Raw genomic sequence first — 18,693 nt, forward strand, 5'->3', positions numbered from 1 at the left:
CTCAGACACTACTTACCTGAAGTGAAACTTTGTCTTTCTTATAGTTTCATTCCCACTTAAACTTTTGCTACTCAATTTCTGTTAATGGTTCCCCTTTGGTTTTTAATCCTCTAGACAAATTTTGAAAAAAGAAAGGTAGGCATCTTTGGCTTTTCTCTCTCTTTCTCTGCAGCTAATCTGTCTAAAACCCAATTTTTTTTCCCTTCACAATTCCTTGATTTCAGCTCTTCTTTTCCGTTCTTCTCTGACCATCACAGTTCAGCATCTCATCACCTCAGCTTATTAACATACCTGTTGCTAACATTTCTTCCACTCTCAAGTCATTTTGGACATGACAGACTAAGTTTTGTAAAATGTTGTTTTGTTATGTTACATTACTTTCCCAAGGGCTGAAGAGAAAACGTTGAGAATCTTTGAGACGAGTGTTTCAATAAATAGATCAGATTACAGTGGGTTAGAAGAGAAATAGGAAGCTAAGAGAAGCAAACAAGAACACTTGTTTCAAAAGTTTGACAGGCAGACTAGACCTTTGATAGGAGGCTTAGAGTCAGGTAATAGTTTCATTTTATATGTTTGCTTTTAAGGTAGACCTGAATATGTTAGAAGGCTGAAGAAAAAATTTTACAAGCACTTACGAAGAATCACAGGGTAAAACAGTAATAATTGTGGAATTGAGATTTTGGAGACAAGAAAAGATGGAGTCCAAACTATAGGAGTGGGATAAGCATATTTCTTTAAAAGAAGAAACTAATGTTAAGGATGAGAATAGAGATACAGAGGGAATTAAATGTTAAATACAACAAGCATACCTGATGGAGCTTTACCAGATAATCTCATTCTTAATTCTTTGCATCCTTTGTTTTTTTCCAGCATGTGGATATAGCAGCATTATTAATAAAATACAACACGTGTGTAAATGCCACAGATAAGTGGGCATTTACTCCTCTTCACGAAGCAGCCCAAAAAGGAAGGACCCAGTTATGTGCCCTACTCCTGGCCCATGGCGCAGACCCAACTATGAAGAACCAAGAAGGTCAGACACCTTTAGATCTGGCCACAGTAAGTCTTCATTCCGAATTATTTAGTATTGTTTTAAATTTATGCTTTCAGAGATGACATTAAGTTTTAGACCTTAGCAGGTTTACCTTTAGCGGTACGTATTTCACTCAGAACAAGAACAAATTTCCTTCCTTCTGAAATTTTTTTCATTTGCATTTTTTAGGTAATTCAAAACTCTGTTAAGGCAAACTAAGCAGTGCGTTAACTTAATTCTTTTTGTCATGCTTAACTTGGAGGGAAGACAGAGAAACACGTATCTAAAGTGTATCCTCAGAGAATTATATGAGTAAAATATCTCAGAGTTTCAACATCTGGTATATTGTTCAGCAACAACCGATGTTCGTGATAATTTACCTGAGGCTATGAGATAGACAAAATGTACTTTCTAGACAGTGTGTTATTCTGAAGATGGAAAAGTAAATGATACGCACAATAATTTATGATTTTTCAACCAGAAATACCTTCCCAGGCCACCTTCTGTCTCATGCATCTATTGCTGAGTAACAGACCACTTCAGAACACTTAGTAGCTTAACCAAAACCAAGTGAGTGGCTTAATACAGTGATATTTTATTTCTCATGGTTCTGTGGGCTGCCTGGGCTCAGCGAGACAGGTCTGCGATACGTATACCTACCTTCAGCTGGGAGCTCAGCCGAGGCTGCAAGGTCTAGGGCCACCCTTCGTCCTCCAGGGGCTCTCTCCACAGAGCTCCCCCCACTCTGTAGTCTAACCTGAACTTCCTTGTAGCATGGAGACGGCTTCTATGAGAGAAAGAAGTAGAACCTGCCAGTCATTTTAAAGCTGGCCTCAGAAGCTTCAGGCATCACTCTATCTACATTCGGTCAGTCACTGAAACTTGCAGGGCGCCCAGACCTAAGGGAAGGGAGACAGATGCCGGCTCTTGACGGGAGGAGTGGCATGCATGCACGCAGAGGAGGGAATTAATGGCTGCTGTCTTCGGTGGCTCGCACGTCGTCTCGCAGCAGTTAGGCCTAACAAACTGTGACAGTGATGAATAAGCCAGCCAAACGAAAGTGGTATCCTTGTAAAATTTCTCCAGATTTTAACTGTACATTAAATTACTAAGTGTGCACTAAATAACTGAATAAAAATCATTGTCATTCTTTGGGCATATACAAAACATAGTGTAAATATGAAATCCTTTCAAAAGAAGGGATTGAACAGAACACTACAGCAGGCTGTTTTTTAAATGAGAGATGAAATTTTTTTAAACTCCATTCAAATCTTTATTAATTTATTCTTTAAATACACGTGTAATCAGTATGAACAACTGTATTCATGTTTCACTCAGTGTTTAAAAAATGTTTCCAGAAATCAACATAGTCTACATTCTTAGACTTTTTCTTCCATAGTTAACTCTCGTACATGTGGGTGTGTGTGGCGAGAACATTTCAGATCTATTCTCAGCAAATTCAAGGTATATAATATGGTGTTATTAACTGAAGTCACCAAGTTGTACACTGGATCTTCAAAAGATGAAATATTTTTTAAAAATTATGTAGGGACTCCAGTTCTGACACCTGCAGAAACTGCTGGGACTCTTTGGAGTTGTAGGTAGGGGAATGAATGATCAAAAACCAGTGGCCCATAATGAGGCACTCGCTAAAGACAAATTTCACGAAGCATTTGGAAATGCCTTAGTGGAAAAACTTAGCATTTTAAAATGTATTTGTGTGTGTGTGTATTTGTCTTATCATTTTTAGGCTGACGACATCAGAGCTTTGCTGGTAGATGCCATGCCCCCAGAGGCCTTACCTACCTGCTTTAAACCTCAGGCTACCGTAGTGAGTGCCTCTCTGATCTCACCAGCATCCACCCCCTCCTGCCTGTCTGCCGCTAGCAGCATCGATAACCTCACCGGCCCCTTAGCAGAACTGGCAGTAGGAGGAGCGTCCAACACAGGGGACGGTGCAGCGGGCGCAGAAAGGAAGGAAGGAGAAGGCGAGTATACTTGTGAATGCTTATTTGGCTTTTGGTGTCGGGGAGGGGGGGGTTGTTTTGTTTTTTGTTTTTTAAAGAGAGAGAGTAGCCTGCAGGAAGTGCAGGTGGGCAGGGGGAAGGGGCAGAGGGAGGGGGAGACAGAGAATCCTAAGCAAGCTCCACACCCAGTGCAGAGCCCGATCCTACAACCCTGAGATCATGACCTGAGTTAAAAGCAAGAGTTGGCTGGGGCACCTGGGTGGCACAGCGGTTAAGCGTCTGCCTTTGGCTCAGGGCGTGATCCCGGCGTTACAGGATCGAGCCCCACATCAGGCTCCTCCGCTATGAGCCTGCTTCTTCCTCTCCCACTTCCCCTGCTTGTGTTCCCTCTCTGTCGCTGGCTGTCTCTATCTATGTCGAATAAATAAATAAAATCTTTAAAAAAAAAAAAGGCAAGAGTTGGACGCTCAACCAATTGAGCCCCCCAGGTGCCCCTTATTTTTGTTTTTTTAAATGAACAGATTTCACTTCTCTTGGTAATTATTGAATGCCTATCTTAAAGACATCCTGTCCATATGTTTTCATATACACACCAGTTTATAAGAACTATCTTCATAGAATAAGTACCTTGACATTTACATTGTTCTTATGTATATTCCAGTATATCCATTTCTAACCATAATATTTTATTTAACTACTGAATGAGTTTTTTACTGAAATCATATCAGAAAAAAACTGAGAGATCACTTAAGGAATGGAAACTGAAACCATAGCTGGCAAATTCAGTTTTTAATTTCAACTGTGAAATATTTCACTAAAAGCTTAGAATTAAACTTTATAATATTACAATTAATGTAAATGCTACTAAGAAGATGAACTCTGCTTTTACTTCTCCACCAAATTCAGAGATAACCTAAAGTGTTTGAATTAAATATATGTATTCTGGATTATTTTTATGCTATGTAAATTCATCAGCACAGCCAAGGGTGTCAGAGAATGTGGCTTTAAATAAATACTGTCACTTCCTTTAGATTGATAAACTGCTTTCTGAAAACTTTAATATATGTCCGTTTTAGTTGCGGGTCTTGACATGAATATCAGCCAGTTCCTAAAAAGCCTTGGTCTTGAGCACCTTCGGGACATCTTTGAAACAGAACAGGTAAGCTCTTATTTTTGCTGAGTCTTTTTAATTAAATATTAAGAGCTATTACTTGCCATTCCTTGTTTCTTTTTTACTTCTTAACTGCTACGTCAAAACTCATATCAAATTTCCAAAGAAGCCAGGGGAATCCAGTAGTTTACAGTTCTCCCCAAAGTTGTCTAACAGATGATGGGAGTCATAAACTATATTTCATTATATCTTTATAAGCGGTTTGACTACGTATGTTTTATTACATAAACTTAGGCCATGAAACCACCTCAAAAGAATGTGTTTTCAAAATCTTTCATTATTTTGTCTACACAAAGTGTTGGTGCTTATTCATCTCAATATATGTGAATAGACTCCACTTAAAACCAATGACACATTTTTATATTAGCTATTTAGCATAATCTTCACGAAGCAATTGTCTGCTAAGTTTGGAAAGCAAAGTAATTCCTGGACAAATGTACCCTTTTATTTTTTTTATTTTTTTTTTATTTTTTTAAATTTTATTTATTTATTTGACAGAGATAGAGACAGCCAGCGAGAGAGGGAACAAGCAGGGGGAGTGGGAGAGAAAGAAGCAGGCTCATAGCAGAGGAGCCTGACGTGGGGCTCGATCCCCTAACGCCGGGATCACACCCTGAGCCGAAGGCAGACGCCCAACCGCTGTGCCACCCAGGCGCCCCTGAATGTACCCTTTTAAGATTGCCTCTTTATGAAGTTTCTGTTGTCCAGATGAGTCTGAAATAATGTTGAACCAAAACTTAGCCACATATTCCTAGACCTATCCTGTTTTCACATACATCTTCAATGTGTATGAAGGTCTGAGTATGAAGTCACCATTACGGCATTTATGAATTAAGACCCTTCTGTTTGTCATCCTATTTTTATACAGGATAATGACCTTTTAACTTACTACTGTATGATTTTGTGACCACAGTTAGTATTCAAGATTGAATAATAATAATTTCCTGAGTTTCAATTGACTGTTACTACTATATTTACAATCTTAAAATGAGAAAGGTATTTAGTCATTTTCCCAGACCCTGCTCTTTAAACATCCATGTGGGAAGATAAATTGTTACACATTGAGCAAATGTAATAAAATGCTTGTAATTTAACGTGTGCCCAAATCTGCCCTCGTGTATAATCTATTAATTTTATGCTTACATTTACCCTGTTTGGCACAGAAATCTAATCTTTAGTCTGCTCACATACTCATTTCTAGGGCCGTTAAAACAAATTATCACAAAGTTGGTGGCTTAAACAGTGGCCCGCACAGTTCTGGTAGCCTGAAGTTCAAAATCGAGTTGTTGGCAGGACTGCATTCTCATGCCTCTGCCAGGTTCCAGGCCCCTTTCGCTTACGGCCACATGACTGCAACATCTGCTTCCATCGTCACATTGCCTTCCCTGTCTGCTCTTCTATGTCTTTTATAAGGACGCTTGCATTGGATTTAAGGCCTACCCGTGTCATATACTAGGCGATCTCCACATTTCAGGATCCTTAACTTAATCACATGTGCAAAGATCTAAAAAAAAGTTTTCCAGATAGGTCCTTCATGAATTCTGGGGATTAAAACATGGACATATCTTTTTGAGGGCCACCATTCAGCTCACCACCATGTAATACAGCCCTTCATATATTTGTAAGACCTAATCAACTTATTAGAGACTTACCCTTCCAATCACCCTCTCCTACAAAGTTTCTCCTATTTTAAGATAAATATACCCTTTTTATTTTTCAATTCTTCTCTGTATGGATATAGTTTCCAAATTCTTCACTGGCCTCTTTGCCCCATTTTGGTTTCTTCGTAGGCTTATAGTCAATTTGGAGTTAACTAAAAACACCAATTCTTTTTCATAGTAGTTATACTATAAGATTATCTAGTGTCTTTTTTTTAGCTAAATTTATATTGCTGATTGCAGTTATGCTTTTATTGATCAAAACAGTTGAGCAGAAATAGCACTGGCCTAAAAGACCTTTATGCTGATTATTTTCTCTCTTCTTACTAGCTGTGTAACATTGGGTAAGGCATTTAATATATCATTTCCCTTGACTGTAAATTATAATACCTTCAAGTATCCAGACAGTTAAAATTCCTAGTCCTACTGTGCTTCTATGCCAATTTTTAAAATATGCTTTAATGAAGCATCAGATGTGTCTTTGGTGGTGAGGACTTCATAGACTTCTATATTAATTCATTTTTCCTTTAGCTTCACCTACCATTGATTTACCCTCTGGTTTGGTTTGGAAAATTTTTTTTTTTTTTAGATTTTTTATTTATTTATTTGAGAGAGAGATCATTAGCAGGGGAGGGGTTAGAGGGAGAAGCAGACTCCCCCGCTGAGCAGGGAGCCTGGTGCGGGACTCAATCCCAGGACCCCGGGATCGTGACCTGAGCCGAAGGCAGATACTTAACCAACTGAGCCACCCAAATGCCCTGGAGATTTCTTATGAGAATATCCTAAACAGTGAGAATGTTTTTTCCTTTCTTCCCTCCCTGAAGGCATGAAAGCTATTGTAAAAGCATTATCTTCCCCTAAATACAAAGGATATCCCTTAATATATCCCTCCTTCCCAAATCAGATCCACAGTAACTGTGACATTTCACACATCTTTGCTGAATAAACCAAAGACCCTAATTCACACAAATAACTTCAATCCACTGTTGAAAATTTTTCAAAGTATTTCCATTTCTACTCTTTCAGTTTGGTTGCCGTATAATCTTATGTTTTATTTTTTTCTCTTTTACTTTATTCTCTCAGTAACTGATTTCCTGTGACATGGATATCTCAGTCTATTGATTGTAATAGTTTAATCATTTAGTCTCACAGTTGGTGCTTTTGACAGCTTCTCCTGTTTCCTCAGTTTTTTTATTCTCTTTTTTCACTGTACTTTTGTTCTGAGTAAATGGCTCCATCAATTTTCTTTTTGCCAGAATAATTTCTATATCCTTTTTTATTAATATGTTGACTATTCCATTTAATGTATATTGCCCAGCACAGCTCCTTTCCTCCAGACAAATGATATTCTACCTTTCTTTGTATTGAACTGTGTTTGACTGTCTTCTGGCCCAGTCGTCAGGCAATCAAATTAATTTTTACTTTGACTGCAAGTGTTACTTGAGTGGCCTTTAGTTATAGAGTAATAAATTCTGTAACCCTTTCTATAATTTACCCATAGAATTTTCTCCCATTAACGTTCTATATCAGGCTGTAAGTATGTGATTGATGATAGTCAAGATATTTGTGTAGTGAGGGAAGGGAGTACTCATTTAATTCTTGTCATATACATTGTACTCATTTAATTCTTGTCTATTTCTCTTAAGCCAGGGAGTGGTTCTGTGTCCTGAGTCATTTTGACATATAAGAGCTTAGTGCTTCTGTTCCTACTCAAGGATACTTCTCTCGCAGTGGAGTGGGGATATAGTTATTTTACTTCCAGTCTCAGGAAATTGTCCTTCAGAGCATCTCACCCCTTCACAGTTATTCTCTCAGAAGTCTCTTAACTAACTTGACTTGTTTGAACATACATATTTCGCCAAGTAATACATACCTATGTCCTTCATAGTTACAAATATAGTACCAGCGTCACTTTGGCCCTTGCTTTATAATGTAGCTTCCTGATTAGAACACTTTTTCTATGGGAAAGGCCAATTTGATTTTCACTGCAATTCCTAAACATAAATGCTATGACTTAGAAGACTTTTTTGGACATATATGGGCAACCTATGTATTTTCATGAAAAATGATCTTATAAATTTTTATTTCAAAATCGAAAGACCAAGGAACGGACTCAGGTACATTAACTGTGAATGTGATTATAAAGTTAGTTCTAACAACTGTTACTCTAGACTGCATCCTTTGCAGCCCAGGTGAAAGAAAGAGCTTTTTCATTCAAACTCTTAATTTTTCTCTCCCCATTAGAATTCTACTTTTTCTCTCTCTACCCCAAAGGAATTGAATAAATCTTAAAAACAGAAGGCAGCCCTTTGTCAAGTGACATTTGCTTTATATGTAAGATGATTTAGCTGATACATGAATAATCCTTATTTTAAAGATTACAATTTGATTTCTTTAATTGACCTGTACGATTTATTAGTGTCAGGAGTACATCATAGTGATTTGATATTTTTTACATTTCAGAAGTATCCCTACAATAAGTCTAGTTACATCTGTTACCATACAAAGTCATTGCACTATTACTGATTATATTCCCTACGCTGCACATTCCATTCCTGTGACTTACTTATTTTATAAGTGGAAGTTTGTACCCCCTAACCCTCACCTATTTGCCCAACCCCTCAACTCCTACCTCCTCTGGTAACCAAGTTTGGTTCCTTTATCTGTGAGTCTGGTGTCTGTTTTCTGTTTTAGATTCAACATAGAAGTGAAATCATACAGTGTTTGTCTTTCTCTGTCTGACCTACTTTGTGTATACCCTCTAGGTCTATCCATGTGGTCATGAATGGCAAGATTTCATTCTTTTCTTATGGCTGAGTAATATTTTATTCTGTGTGTGTGTGTGCGTGTGTGTATCACATCTGTATCCATTCATCTGCCTGGGTTACTTCCTTTTCTTAGCTATTGTGAATAATGCTGCAGTGAACACGGTACATAAATCTCTTCAAATTGGTGTTTTTGTTTTCTTCAGATAAGTACCCAGAAGTGGAATTGCCGGATCCTTTGGTAGTTCTGTTTTTAATTTTTGGAGACCCATCCATACCATTTCCTACAGTGGCTGCGCCAGTTTGCTTTCCCACCAACAGTTCAGGAGCGTTCCCCTTTCTCCACATCCTCCCCAACACTTGTTATTTTTTTCTTTTTGATTCTAGCCAGTCTGATAGGTTTCATCAATTTGATTTTAATGTGTGCTAGGTAGAAATAACTAGCCCAAGAAACTTATAATTCCCTGGAGATAACCAAGTTATTTTTTAAGTGTATTAAAGATAATTTTCCAAAAAAAAAAAAAACAATTTCTAATACTATAAAATGCCTGAATCGTGGAGCAACGTATCTAAAATCCATCTAACCCGCTTCCAGATACTTCTTTCTTTTTTTTGATACAATAATCTCATGTTCACCAGTTTTCAGACTTTTGGAATAATCTCTACTGCCATTCCTTTTTTGTTCTTCTCAATCATTTCTATTTACTGGGCTCTGTCTTCTCTCATTTTGAAATTGCTCTCTGATTCCTCCCTTCCACCCCTCTCCATCTTTACCTTGTTCACGTGGTCCCCTTCCCTTCCAAACCTGCCTTTGAGAGTGCTACCATTTTCCTCAAATACAACTATGATTGTGTTACTTTGCTGGAAAGCCTCCCTAGGAGCTTTTGGATACTGTTGTAAGTTGATAAATAAAGCCCATTAAGATTTGCTTCTGGCCTGCTGCTCTGTTCATCCGCTCTTCTTTCCTCTCTATATATTATACTCTCGCCCTTTTGGACTTCGGTGATTAGAGTCTCCCAACGTTTTGTATTCTCTTACTTGATTTTCCTTTTGCACATGCCTATCCCTTTGTCTTAAACACCCTTTCCTCCCTCCTCTGCTTGATTAGCTTCTGCTTCTTAGCCAAGTTATTACCTTCTTCTAAGAACCTTTCTGTTACCATCTTCGAAGAAGCACCCCCCTTCCTGTTCCTTCCATCTTTCCCAGCCCCACCTATGGCCTTGACCAAGTATGCGTTCCTAAGAGTTCCATAGGGATTCCTCCAAACCATTTACCAACCTTTACCATGTTCTTGTGTGTGCTGTTTATCTCCTTGGTAGAAGAAGTAGCATGAGCTTTTGTGCTAGTACCTTGTTTGCTTCCTGGCCCCTCCCTTCTGCTGCCAATTTGCACTAGTAATTTTCCTTTCTGAGCTATAATGGATAGTTTTAGAATTAGATGAAATGTTTAACAAGTTACTTTTTTGGGGAAATACCTAGCATGTAGAAGGTATTCATTAAATACGCTGAGTATGAACCAATGAACAAATGAACAGTAATCTGAATTCCTTAGCTTACCATTTAAGGTTTTCCAGTGGCCACTGCCTGTTAAATATGGGGACAAATTGGGTACCATGGACTCAAAGCAACTAAATGTAATGTTTAGTTATTTTAGCTTTCTAGTCAGCCCTTTTAAGAAATATTAGCAAGGGGGGCGCCTGGGTAGCACAGTCGTTAAGCGTCTGCCTTCGGCTCAGGGCATGATCCCGGCGTTCCGAGATCGAGTCCCACATCAGGCTCCTCCGCTGGGAGCCTGCTTCTTCCTCTCCCACTCCCCTGCTGTGTTCCCTCTCTCACTGGCTATCTCTCTGTCAAATAAATAAATAAATAAAATCTTTAAAAAAAAAAAAAGAAATATTAGCAAGGGCAAGACAGATATGGCTATCCATCTCAGCTCTTCTGTGTACTATTTTTATGATTTCTTTTAGCCTCGGTTCCCCATGAGAACGTCAGTAGTACTTCGTGGGTGGTCGTGAGGACTCAATGAGGCATTCATTTTATGAGTGGAGCTATATAATCAACAGATACGTTAAACACTCTCCGTGTCTTCTCTAGAACTTTATGGAGAGTATGCTGTCCTTTGCTGATCTGGTTTCTGCTTCTTCCAGATCCACATTATATGTACAAATTCAGAAAAGCTTAAGGTTTCTTTTAATTGAAGCTACCACATCGATACAAGATCTCGTTTTTATGTCAGCCTTATTTGAACCAAAGTTTAGAAGGAAAAAATGGGGACATCAATAATGTAGGAAACCCTGTGCACGGCTTCCAAAGTATATTAAATTACATCTAGCTAAAAATATGCAGGCTCCTATTATGTTGTGAATTATTATGTCTCAAAGATGTATATCGCAGAACTGTTGCTTTTTAAAAGCTCTGCTCAAAATTTCCTTTTGGTGATTGGAAGCGAATTGCCCATTTTGTACAATGGAGCAATTATTTCTTAAAATGGCCACTTAGGAGCAATATAGTAAATTATTTCCAAAGAGTGAGTGATGTATGCTTGCTGCACCAAGAAGATCAGACTCATTGTATGATATTTCATTCTGGCAATAAAAATCAGCAGGACGCCAGGCCTAAGGTTTTTGGTTTTTTTTAATGTTATGTGCAAGTAAAAAGAGAAGACTATAGATAGATAAAATGTATCTCATTTGAGTTGGAAAAAGAGTGTATATAAAAGGATTTCTCAGTTTTCCAAGGAAAGAGAAAACTAAAGGCTCATCTTGGAAAGTAGTATTTGCATTGTCATAGGGCCAGCTTCTTCAGAGCTAGAAAATTGCCTGTTCAGCCTTTCTAGAAACGTGAAGGCCCCAGATTGCATCCTGCACATCCAGAACTCTGCCACTGGGTGGTGGTAGAGTCACAGTTACTGTAGTCAACAAAGGAGCTCGGTGATTTTGAGTTCTGGTGGTAGCCACCTAACCACCTCCATTTGTGGGGATGAAAAAGCAGAAATTATAAACCACTATTTTTACAACCATAGAATGTATGTGAGGCTTCAGGGACAGTTAAGTCTGGGAATTTATGAGAGAACCATCTACTCTATCTTTTCTGAATTGGAATTTTTTATACAGCTTCTATATAAAATTGCCTGTCATTGAACTGAATACGTTTCTATATCTCACCACTGTCAAAGGCAGCCTTTTCCACGCTTGACTGTTTCTTAGCACTGAGGAGTTCTTCGTCTTCATATAAATCCTGCTTATCGAAAACTGCTTTCTCCTTTTGTCACGTTCTCTTTCACTATACTAATCCCCTCTCTCTTTCCCCTACCATTCTTCTCTACTACCTGCAAAATACTGGGATCTGGTATTTCCCCATCTCTTATATCTTGAGGCAAGCAAAAGGTGGTAGAACTAAATAATCAAAAGATATAGCAGTGTTCATTTTATATTTCTATAGCATTTTTTCTTCCATTTTAATTCACCATTGACTAGAAGCAAAGAGTATGTCAAGTGAGTAAAAAGCTTATGAAATTATCAAGACAACTTTAAGATTCTAAATTCATGGTTAAAAGGAGACAAAAGAACTTGTCAATTTGGATGGATATTATAGCATTGAAGACACATGGAAGAACTGAGGAACTGTTAAAGACCTAGCAATTAATTTTGTTCCATTTTTTTCAGATTACACTAGATGTACTGGCTGATATGGGCCATGAGGAGTTGAAAGAAATAGGCATCAATGCATACGGACATCGCCATAAATTAATCAAAGGAGTAGAAAGACTATTAGGCGGACAACAAGGTAAGCTATTTGGGAAAAGAAACAAACCTCAGAAATTAGTGGGGCAAGTAAGTTGTCAGGGCTGGCATTTGAACTAAGTGGTCCGAACCCAGAGCTCATACGAGAGGACGTGTAGCACGTCCTCCCAGCCTCTTCACCCCCCTCTCCAACACTTTATACCCTGAATCTCTCTGGAATCCACACTTCTGTCCTTTCCCACTGCTGTTGAATCCAGTATGGGTCACCTAATCCAGGCCACCGTATCTCTCCCCTGGACTGTCACAACCACCTTCCAGTTTATCTCTGATCCTCACCTTTGCCACCCCCGCCCCCGCCCTGTACCTGCCCTGCACTGCTCCCAGAAGACTCTTTTCGAAATGACTCTATGATCATATCAGTCCATTGCTTAAAACCTTTCAATAGAATCCTGTTGCTTTTTAGGATAAAATCAGACATTTGTAACATGGCTTTTCATAATCTGACCTCTTTCTCTGACCTCATCCTGAACCTTTCTCCCCCGCCACAACTGGCAGCTCAGCCTTTTTTCCACTGTATTTTGCTGTTACAAGCCTCCTGTCTTTCCCCCTTGTCAGCCTCCACGTTTATCATGTCTGTGTATACCACAAGTGCTTTCACAATAGGAAAGCAAAGGGAGAGAAGGGGAAAAACTTGAATTAGTCACTGCAGAGCCAATAAAGTCACAAGAGTAACATGAAACTAAATGCTAGCAGTTTTTGAGCTTAAGTCTTGCTTATTTATCTGCATTAAGTTAAAAAGGCAATGAAATTAACAAGAATAATCTATTTTAAACTTATTATGAGTGGCCATTGCACGTCATCTCACAGAGTTTTTGTAGGATAATTCTTAGATTTTAGACCTGACTGCATTGTGATTACAGTGTGTTTCTCTTTTGTATCAGACATTGTTTCATATATGTTTATAACTGAATTCAGTTCAACAAGTAATTGTTGAGCCCTGCTGGGGAACTCTGTAAGAACAGATATAATTGATCCCCAAGCCCCTCTCTATTACTTCTCTTGTCTTTGGATGTACTTGTTCAATATAACCTTATATATTAGGGTCACGTCACAAATAATTTAGACTTGTTCCAAAATATCAATTATTTATAACAAACTTTTCCCTAAAATTGAGCCTGAATAGTGTGGACTTCAATACATTAATTTTTCTTTCCTACAGGCACCAATCCTTATTTGACTTTTCACTGTGTTAATCAGGGAACTATTTTGTTGGATCTTGCTCCAGAGGATAAGGAATATCAGTCAGTGGAAGAAGAGGTAATGTACATCAGAATTTTTAATTCTCTTTTCCTGAAATCTGTGGTTAAGCCTGTGTTTTCAGTGGAGGTAAGCTTGTCTTACAATGACTTAGGGTCCCTCACCTGTCTGTCATTCTAACTGCCATGGCCATTGTGGTGGCATAGCCCAAATTCAGGAAGGACTGTGGATCAGGACTCCACCACAATGTTTCACATCAGAAGCCTAGGGTTTCATGGGGGCACCTGAGTGGCTCAGTCATTAAGCCTCTGCCTTCAGCCCAGGGCGTGACCCAGGGTCCTGGGATCGAGCCCTGCATTGGGCTCCCTGCTCCACTGGGAGCCTGCTTCTTCCTCTCCCACTCCCCCTGCTTGTGTTCCCTCTCTCGCCTGGCTGTCTCTCTCTCTGTCAAATAAATATAAAATCTTAAAAAAAAAAAAAAAAAGAAGCCTAGGGTTTCAGTGGGTGGGCCACAGATGTCTTTTCATCCTGGAGACTTTCTTGAAACTAGGCAAGTAGGAACCATATTAGAACTATTTTCTTGTGTGAAAAATCACAGGAAGTGAAAATCTTGCCTCACAAATAGCAAATACCTTCTTGTTTTTATTTTCATGCAAAGTTATAAAATGTGACTATAAAATAATATGCCTAATTTTCATGTTTGCTTATGAAATCTGCCTCGTAACTCGGGTCACCTTTCCTGTCGTCAGTCACTGTGGTAAAGCACCGGAGTAGGGCTGTGGATGACGTCCTGCCAGATGATGCCATAGAAATTCCCTCCCTCCTGCTGGCTGCTGCCTCATTTCTTATGCAAGATAAACAAAGTGCCTAATGGTATTATCACAGTAAATAAGCCGCCTAACTAATTCCATTATTTTGCAGAAAAAGGCCTTTTCATTAGAGCTCAAATTATTCTTATGGTGGGAAGTCAGGACCCTTACCTCAGGTTGGGTATTCAGCTCCTGCCCAGCCAGTCCATCAGGGAAGCATCATATCTTCCAGCAGCTTCCAGCCTAATCATTCTCTTAGTGGTTAGCAAATTTGGATAATAATATCCAAAATGTTGATGAATAACTTTGCAAATAGAGTGGTAAGATAGAAAATGAACTCTTTTGAGTCAATTCTGTGAGAAACTTGGGTCTTTAAAACATTTTACTTTTCCATAATTCTTTTGAATTTGGAGAGCAGATGAAGAATGAGTGCTGTTCAGAAGAAAGTTATTCCGCTTAGTTACATGCCATATCCAGCCTCGCCTGGTCTGCAGAGATGAAGAGATAATAAGGACTGTTTCACCCAGGGAACAGAAGTTTATTGATTTTTTAAAATTCTTTGTGTTTATTTGAGCATTTGTTTAATGAGTATTCATCAAACATGAGGAGTTTAAGTTTGACTTAATCCCAGTGTTGCTTTTCATTCTCAATAACATAAAATAGTAATGTAGATGACTTAAGGTGATGTTTCATTTCTGTGTTTCCCCATTGTGTTTACAGGAAGATCTTTCAAAGCTTTTACTAGAAAATAAAGAGAAAATGGAGAAGTTTAATATTTATGTCATGACTATTTTCTCATCAGAAATACCCACTAAACGTTGTTGAACCATTTATAGTCAACTCCTACTTAATTATTAGCGCTGAGTCTGAGACTCATCAGTAAAACAGAGTAACAGAAGTGAAATTTGAAAACAGAGGAAAGTCTTCAGAATTCTATAGTGGCATATTTTCAGAAAGTTACTTTATTTTGTCTTGTAGATGCAAAGTACGATTCGAGAACACAGAGATGGTGGTAATGCCGGCGGCATCTTCAACAGATACAATGTCATTCGAGTAAGTCTTTAAAATTTCAGGGTGAAAATTGGATTGCAAGGCGTATCTGAAAATCAAATATAGACAATGAAAAATTTTTTCTAAACGTCCTATTTTTAAACTGTCAAGATAATCAGCCATCTGCTGCCTAGCAGTCAGGTATCACCTTCCTCTAATCCCTTAAGACCATACTTCACCAGAAACAGAGACTGGGTGCAAACAGGAAAGCTACAGACAGAAGGCTCAATCTGCTGGGGTTGGTGGTACAGATACGGTAATGAGACCCAGCTCACCCACAGATTCAGACCAGAGCTGACAGAAATTTTTATCACCACTTCCGAGTAGCATTGAGGGCCTAGATTTTCAGTCTGAGTCAGTGATTACATCAATATATCTGATATATGTATCTGCATGTATCTCTTAATCTCAGTATCTTTATAATATGGGATAGATGTGCCTTTTTCAAAGGAGTATCATAAAGTTGAATAAAATCTGTTGAGAACTGGCTTAACCCTTGGAAGTTACACCAGTGCCCATCAGAATTCCCTGGAGAGCTTTTAGAGAGCTTCTAGAAGAATGCAGATTTATAGGCCCCTGTATCCTAACATTCAACAAGTCTGGGAGGAACCTAGGAATAGCTTTCTCTTTTCTTTAATTCCTCAGGTGATTTTGAGGTACTTTTTGTAAAGTAACAAAAGCCGTAACTGAAAACTTGGTCACTAAAAGCCAGAACGTTAACTTGGTTACACTGCCCTGGAAGCTTTATCATTTTTAAATAATGTTTTAAGCAAACAAAAACCAAGAATTGAACCTTTCTCAAAGAAAGCATACTTTTTATTTTAAATTACGAAATGGCAGTTAACATTCATTTCACTAATTTGCTTCTTTCTTCCTCATCCGTAAAGATTCAAAAAGTCGTCAACAAGAAGTTGCGGGAACGATTCTGTCACAGACAGAAGGAAGTGTCTGAGGAGAATCACAACCATCACAACGAGCGCATGTTATTTCACGGTGAGCAGCACGGCCGTCACCGTCTCTTGGGCTTTGCAAATGCCAGTAGAGTGGAAAGCCTGTGTTATTGATTGTATTAGTGTGGGGCCAAAAATGGTTTGGATTTTTTTTTAATTATGCATTGGTACAGTTCGCTAATGCATTGCTTGTTAGTACAGGCTTTCCAGGGCGTGCAGAATGAGAAGAACTTATCTGTAATGGTTTCAGAACTTGTATTGCCAGATTAGCCATCTAGATAGTAAAATATTTTTATTACAGTTTAGTGTAATTGTTTCAGTTTATCAGATTATCTTTTATTGTGTGAAGTAAGTGTCTGTATTTTTAAAGCCACAGGGGCTTTGCTATCTTTTTTTTTAGAGAGGCAAGAGTGGGGTGGAGGGGTAGAGGGAGAGAAAGAATCCTAAGCAGTCTCCATGCCCAGCATGTAGCCTGACGTGGGGCTCCATCTCAACCCTGAGATCATGACCTGAGCTGAAATCAAGAGTTGGATGCTTAACCAGCTGAGCCACCCAGGCTCCCCTGTACTTTGCTATCTAAAATCTCATGCCATCTGCAAAATCCATATTACATCTTTGTTTGGCAAAGACTGGGTCCCTCCTAAGATTCCATTACAAGAAATAATTTATGTATGGTAGACCATCTTACTTCATTTATACATTATTAATAACTTAATATTAACCTGCCAGGTGCAAATGGTTTGCAGCTAATTGAGGTTCTAGAGAATTACTCCAACTGATCTTTCTGTGTTTCTGTTTTTAGGTTCTCCTTTCATTAATGCCATTATTCATAAAGGGTTTGATGAGCGACATGCATACATAGGAGGAATGTTTGGTGCCGGGATTTATTTTGCTGAAAACTCCTCCAAAAGCAACCAGTATGTTTATGGGATTGGAGGAGGCACAGGCTGCCCCACGCATAAAGATCGGTCATGCTACGTATGTCACAGGTGAGCATCTTGTCTTTGTGGTTGCTTGTCCTCAGGTCATGAGCCCGATCGGTTCCTCAGGCTCTGCAGAAGTCAGTGCTTCTCCTCAGTGTCACTCATAGGGAATCACACAGGTTTGGGGTGGGATAGGAATAGCTGATCAGCCTCTACCCTCATAGGAGAAATGACAGCAGAGCTAATAGCAGTGCTGGTAAAAACCAGATACATGTCAGCCAGTCATAGGTTACAATGAAACTCCCTCCATCTTGACTTTCTCCCTGAGCTTCCCTTGCCTTGCTTCAGAGTCAGAAAAAGAAGAGGTTGAGAATTATTTCTGTCGAAGAACCTCTGGCTTTAGAACATGTGTGCTGAGACACACAACTTCTGTAAACAAGCTGAATCTTTAATTTGTTTCTGATGTTTTTAGCGGTGCTTTAAGGCAGGATATATAGCCTTAAGAAGTGCAATTTCAGAATACTGACTTTGGATTTAATAGTAAGCAGATGAATGTTAGCTTTTTAAATAGAGTTTTAAAACTCAAATTTGAGAGAATAACAGTATACTCTCTGAAGGCAGTGAAAAAAATACAAAAGAATTGTACATTACAAAGATTGCAGTTGATTGTATTTTTCTTTAAATTAACCAGATGGAAAGTTGGAGATCTTGTAATTCAGGGGAAACCCCAAAAAGACCCAGATAGCCTCGAAATTCGTTATCGTTGCTGGCCTTAAAACTTCCTATTCTCTGTTACTTTATGAAAATATTACAGCCATCAGCAGTTCTAGGATGGTTGCGGTATGTCCAGAAGGAACCTTCTTTCTAGTAAGGCCGCCGTGGTTAATAACACATGAACGTTCCCATGGATATGTAACATGCAAAAACTCTTTGTTGCTGCAGACCTATCCTAAATAAGCCATAAAAGTGAACCTAGATGAAGATTAACAGTTGCCTGCTACAGTTACACAAGTTTATGTCTTAGCCAGGATTTCCTAGGAAACAGCCTGAAGCAAAAGCTTCTGTACTAGAGCTTTCTTGGCAAGTGCAATACCAGGGAAGTGGGAATGAGGGCATGAAAAGAAGTGAGGTGGAGAAGGAGGCGAAGCCAAGACAGTGAGGCGCGTCAGTGAGTTGGCCTGTTTCATGACAAATGTGGTCGTTTGCTTAGCCATGAGACTCCTTCAGAGAGGCTATGTGAACTCGTACGTCTCGGAGTAGTGCATTGTGGGAGACCAGAGCTGAATTGACCTGCTGGCTCCTGTCTGGCACTGGTCGCCATTGGCCCCACAGGGCACTGGTATCCTCCCATTTGGGGCTGTTGCATCT

General features: G+C 39.0%; 1 protein-coding gene across 1 annotated transcript in view; it reads left to right on the forward strand.

Annotated features, from left to right (window-relative positions):
• TNKS (tankyrase) overlaps positions 1–18,693 on the forward strand; it is a 206,950-nt gene that overhangs the window by 177,054 nt on the left and 11,203 nt on the right. The window contains exons 18-25 of the mRNA XM_002928843.4: positions 871–1,059; positions 2,784–3,021; positions 4,077–4,159; positions 12,259–12,379; positions 13,556–13,653; positions 15,381–15,455; positions 16,340–16,445; positions 17,205–17,391. Coding sequence (XP_002928889.1) covers positions 871–1,059; positions 2,784–3,021; positions 4,077–4,159; positions 12,259–12,379; positions 13,556–13,653; positions 15,381–15,455; positions 16,340–16,445; positions 17,205–17,391 — 1,097 coding nt within the window. The remainder of the gene's footprint in view (positions 1–870; positions 1,060–2,783; positions 3,022–4,076; positions 4,160–12,258; positions 12,380–13,555; positions 13,654–15,380; positions 15,456–16,339; positions 16,446–17,204; positions 17,392–18,693) is intronic.

The sequence above is a fragment of the Ailuropoda melanoleuca genome, chromosome 18 (assembly GCF_002007445.2).
Source record: "Ailuropoda melanoleuca isolate Jingjing chromosome 18, ASM200744v2, whole genome shotgun sequence".
Taxonomy (NCBI): Eukaryota; Metazoa; Chordata; class Mammalia; order Carnivora; family Ursidae; genus Ailuropoda; species Ailuropoda melanoleuca.